The sequence below is a fragment of the Plectropomus leopardus genome, unplaced genomic scaffold (genome assembly GCF_008729295.1).
Source record: "Plectropomus leopardus isolate mb unplaced genomic scaffold, YSFRI_Pleo_2.0 unplaced_scaffold25160, whole genome shotgun sequence".
Lineage (NCBI taxonomy): Eukaryota > Metazoa > Chordata > Actinopteri > Perciformes > Serranidae > Plectropomus > Plectropomus leopardus.
The window spans coordinates 1-4,277 of record NW_024627336.1 but is presented as its reverse complement, the minus strand read 5'-3'; the positions used below and the strand labels follow the sequence as shown (position 1 = coordinate 4,277).

At 43.0% G+C, this 4,277-nt stretch overlaps 1 protein-coding gene across 1 annotated transcript; it reads left to right on the top strand.

Moving 5' to 3' along the window:
- Positions 1-143: 143 nt before the first annotated feature.
- On the top strand, positions 144-4,271 carry LOC121966590 (sorcin-like). Its single transcript, XM_042516669.1, has 5 exons — positions 144-706; positions 1,706-1,853; positions 2,363-2,476; positions 2,787-2,845; positions 4,063-4,271. Exons 1-5 carry the CDS (start codon positions 581-583, stop codon positions 4,087-4,089), a joined length of 474 nt encoding a protein of 157 aa, XP_042372603.1. The 5' UTR covers positions 144-580; the 3' UTR covers positions 4,090-4,271.
- Positions 4,272-4,277: the final 6 nt, after the last annotated feature.

Here is a 4,277-nt window from a genome sequence, read left to right as displayed (position 1 = left end):
ATCATTTTATATTTGCAAATGAGAAACTAATGTGCAACTAATGTCCAGTCAAAATACCCACAGGTGCAGGTGCTGCACAAAAACAGAAAAATGTCAGCACACTGTTAAACTGCCAGTGGGATTTTTTTCATTTGTACCAAAATGAAGAAATGTAAAAAATAAATTTTTCCCAGTGGGAGTTGAACAGTGTGCAGACCATTTTTTATTTTTACGTCTTTGCATCTGCTCTGTGAACATGAAGCCGTGCAGTCAGGCTGATTGGACCAAAGGCTGTAAAGGGTCAAAATTTACAGACATTTTCATTTGTACTTTCGTTCAGATCACTAAACACGAGACTGCGCCTGCAGAAAATCACTACAAATGTTCCTGTCTGTTAAGCATGGCGTCTGATTGTCAGTAAAAATGTGAAATATTCACAGTAAATGTTTGACATGTTGATAATGTTTGTGGATTTTTGTGCATGTGAGTACGCCTCAACATCCATCATCACAGCAGAAAACTCGCCGTCAATGTAGTTGTCCGTTAAAAACGGGGTCTGATTGTCAGTAAAAATGTGAAATATTCTCTCTAAAAGTTTGACATGTTGATAATGTTTGCAGATTTTTGTCCGTGTGTGTGCGGACTCGGTGCTCACACACTGTGTGTGTTTTCTGTGTCTGCAGCTTTCAGCCTGGAGACGTGCAGACTGATGATCAGCATGCTGGATGTATCCTTCAGCCGGCAGCCAATCACAGAGCGGCAGCAGATTCACTCAAAACGTTTTAGGTTGTTAATGACACCTCGCAGTTTCTCAGCAACTTCACTTCTGTAATTTTCCGATTGTTTTACTCCTGTGGTCGTCTTTACGCTCCTCTCAGTCACAGCCACAGAAACATTTCCTCATCAGCTGCAGTTTAACCACAAGAACAGTTAAACTGCTCCGCTCGAGCTGCGGAAAAAAAGCCGCTGAAGAAATGTTTCTCTGTAAACTGGTTCTATTTTTTAGTCTTAGTTTGGGTTTTTTTGCACACAACTAAAAACTGCTTAAAATCCAGATGATTAAAAATAAGAAATGTGTCAGGAGAGGTCAACATACCCGAGGCTCATATAAACGGACCACCCCCCCAAAATCCACTTTATTGCTAATCACTGACATCTCCCAGAGTCTGATGATCCACAGTAAAGTTTAGTTTATGGAAAACACAGTGGCATTTTGTAAAGAAGTTGGCATTTAAATGGTTAAAAATTCTGAAAAATGAATGAATATTTGGTATTTATGATTAGAACTGAAGTTAGTTAAAAAACCTAATTTAAAAAATGGAAAATGACATACAAATGCACCAAAATCAATTTTATTTCTAACCATTAAAATATCCCAGAGTCTGATAATCCACCTAAAAAAATACATTTTTTAAATCAGCGTTTAGTGTGTAGAAAATATTTCATTTTTGTCAGATTTTGTAATAAAAAAAAAACAAAACGTGAAGTTTTTAAAGAAATTGGCATTTCAGGGGCTGAAAAGTCTGAAAATGAACGAATATTTTATATTTATTATCAGGACAAAAATTGGTTAAGACATTGAAACAAAGAAAAAAGGAAAATAATATTATTACTTTGTCTTACCCTCCTCTGTCTGTCTTGAATGGGGACATTTCTGCAGAGACATTTTGTCCTGCTGCGGATGATGTGAAAGTGCGTGTTGGGTCTTTGACTGACGGCGTCTCAGAGGGATTTTTCGAACAGCATGGGCTTCACCGAGTTCAAGGAGCTGTCCAACGTCCTGACCGGCTGGAGGACCACCTTCGCCTCCTACGACCGTGACCGCAGCGGGACCGTGGAGGGCCACGAGCTGCAGCAGGCCCTCGCCGCCATGGGTACGGCCAAACCCAACCTGCTACACGTCTTCTGGTTTTTATGTGATCACTTCTAATTCATCCTGAATCTGTCAAATCAAACATGAAACTGATTTTGGTTCAACAAACTCCTCAGTTATAACCTGCATCGACGGCAGTTTTCTTGAGCTGCGTTTTTCAGGAGCTTTTCGACCCTTTGAAACCGAAGAAAAGCGGTTTGACTTCTCTTGAAAACATGGAGGGAAAAAGCAAAAAATATGTAATGCAATAAGAATGTGAAACAATCAGCACTTTTTCTAGATCATTTTTGCGTATTTGCAGGAGATTTTTTTGCTACACTTTTACTATTTTTTGTAATTTTTTTGGACCATGTAGCTCACTTTCTTCTCGCTATGTTTTAGGAAAAAATAAAAATTTGCTTTGGCTTGAAAGGGTTAAACTGTGTATAAAGGAAGAATTGCAGAGTGAAATCAAGCGTTAGTTACCTGCTCTCAGTGTGAATGTCACGTATGACTCGTGTTGCCGTGCAGGTTATAATCTGAGCCCTCAGGCCATGAACATCCTCATGAAGCGCTACAGCTCCAACGGCAGAATCACCTTCGATGATTTCATCAGCTGCTGCGTGAGACTGCGTGCGCTGACAGGTGAGCGAGTCGAGGAGCGCGTGTTTAAAAAAGATAAGATGGGACGCTGTGTGAAACAACAACAGACCGCAAAGATTTGCAAATCTTTTTGACCTGTATTTAATTCAACACAGTTGTTTGATATTTAGTAGATATATGATGCTAGAACAATAAACTTTAGTCATTTATTTCTCTAAATAAACACTCATTCTGAATTTGAGGATGAGATGTCTGAGATCCTTTTAAAATTGTGTTTTTCGGGAGGTGGGTTTCCATTAATCCTTTAGATTGTACAAACTGAATATAAAATATCTCTCTTCATGTTTTTCAGATCAGTTCCAAAGGAGAGACACGACCCGAAACGGCCAGGCCACATTTCACTACGATGACGTGAGTTTCTGACACTTTTCCGAAAGATCTGATTCCTCCGCCGCCGTCAGCACGCCTGACTTTGACTTCAGGAGCTGAACATGCAGCTGCGTTAAAGTCCGCTCGCACCAAACCTGCTGCACGGAAATAGTGGCACTTGGGTCACCTCGTGTCTCCCCGTGTTGCCTCATGTCGCCTTGTGTCACCCCGTGTCTCTTCGGGTTGCCCCGTGTCGCCTCATGTTGCCCCGTGTCGCCCCGTGTTGCCCTGTGTCGCCTCGTGTCGCCCCGTGTCGTGTTGCCTCATGTCGCCCCGTGTTGCCCTGTGTCGCCTCGTGTCGCCTCGTGTCGCCCCGTGTCGCCCTGTGTCGCCCCGTGTCATGTTGCCTCATGTCGCCCCGTGTTGCCCTGTGTCGCCTCGTGTCGCCCCGTGTCACCTCATGTCGCTTCATGTCGCCTCGTGTCGCCTTGTGTCACTTCGTGCTGCCTCCTGTTGCCTCATGTCACCTCTTGTAGCCTCGTATCGCCCGTGTAGCCCTAATGTTGCCTCGTATTGCCTCCTTCGCCTGTGTCGCCTGTGTCGCCTCGTGTCGCCTCGTGTCGCCTGTATTTTGACAGTTGCACACGAACACAGAGCGAAGACTACACCTCACACGCTCTGCGCCTGCGTGGAGGAAATAACCGGCAGACGGCAGACGGCGGTCGTCTGCGGTAGCTGGTTACGGGCAGGATTCATACGTGATTCATACGGTCATGAAAAACCTGAAACTTTATGGAATTTTGTTTCCTGAACCCGAATAATAACACACAGTTTAATTTGTCGTTTGTTTCCGCCTCACTCCCTCTGGACTTCAGCATCTGTTTCTCTTCTCGTCACCTGAGAGAAACTGACGGTCGCAGGGATTTCACTCACTGAAAGTCTGCACCGTCTCCGTTTTCTTTAGCGTATCTTTGTGTTTTATAAACCGGCAGCAGAAGATCTGAAACTGGAGAAGGATTATAGAACGACAGAGAGTCTGCAACGTTGGCCGTCCCCAAACCATTCAAAGCTTTAAAAACATGTCAAAAACCTTAAAATCCAAAAGATAAGCAGGTGATCTGCGTTACTTTCCTTGCTTTGGTTAAACGTCTCGCAGCACAGTTCTGGATAAGCTGAAGTTTCTGTTCTGACTGTTCGAATCGGCTCGAAATAAAAGCATGGAAACATCCCAGAATACATTTCTCTCTCTCTGTCTCCAGTTTATCCAGGTCACCATGAGCATCTGAAGAGGAGACAGAAACACGCTCCGCCTGTGATATCCTCTCATATTTACCGCAGTACTTCCACCGTCTGTTTTCTGTTGTTTAACCATGTTAAAATGTTACATTCCATTTTACCACTAACCTTTTCAAAAAAATACAATTTTATTGTAACAAACTAATAAGAACAATGTAATCTCAGGCTGAACCACTAA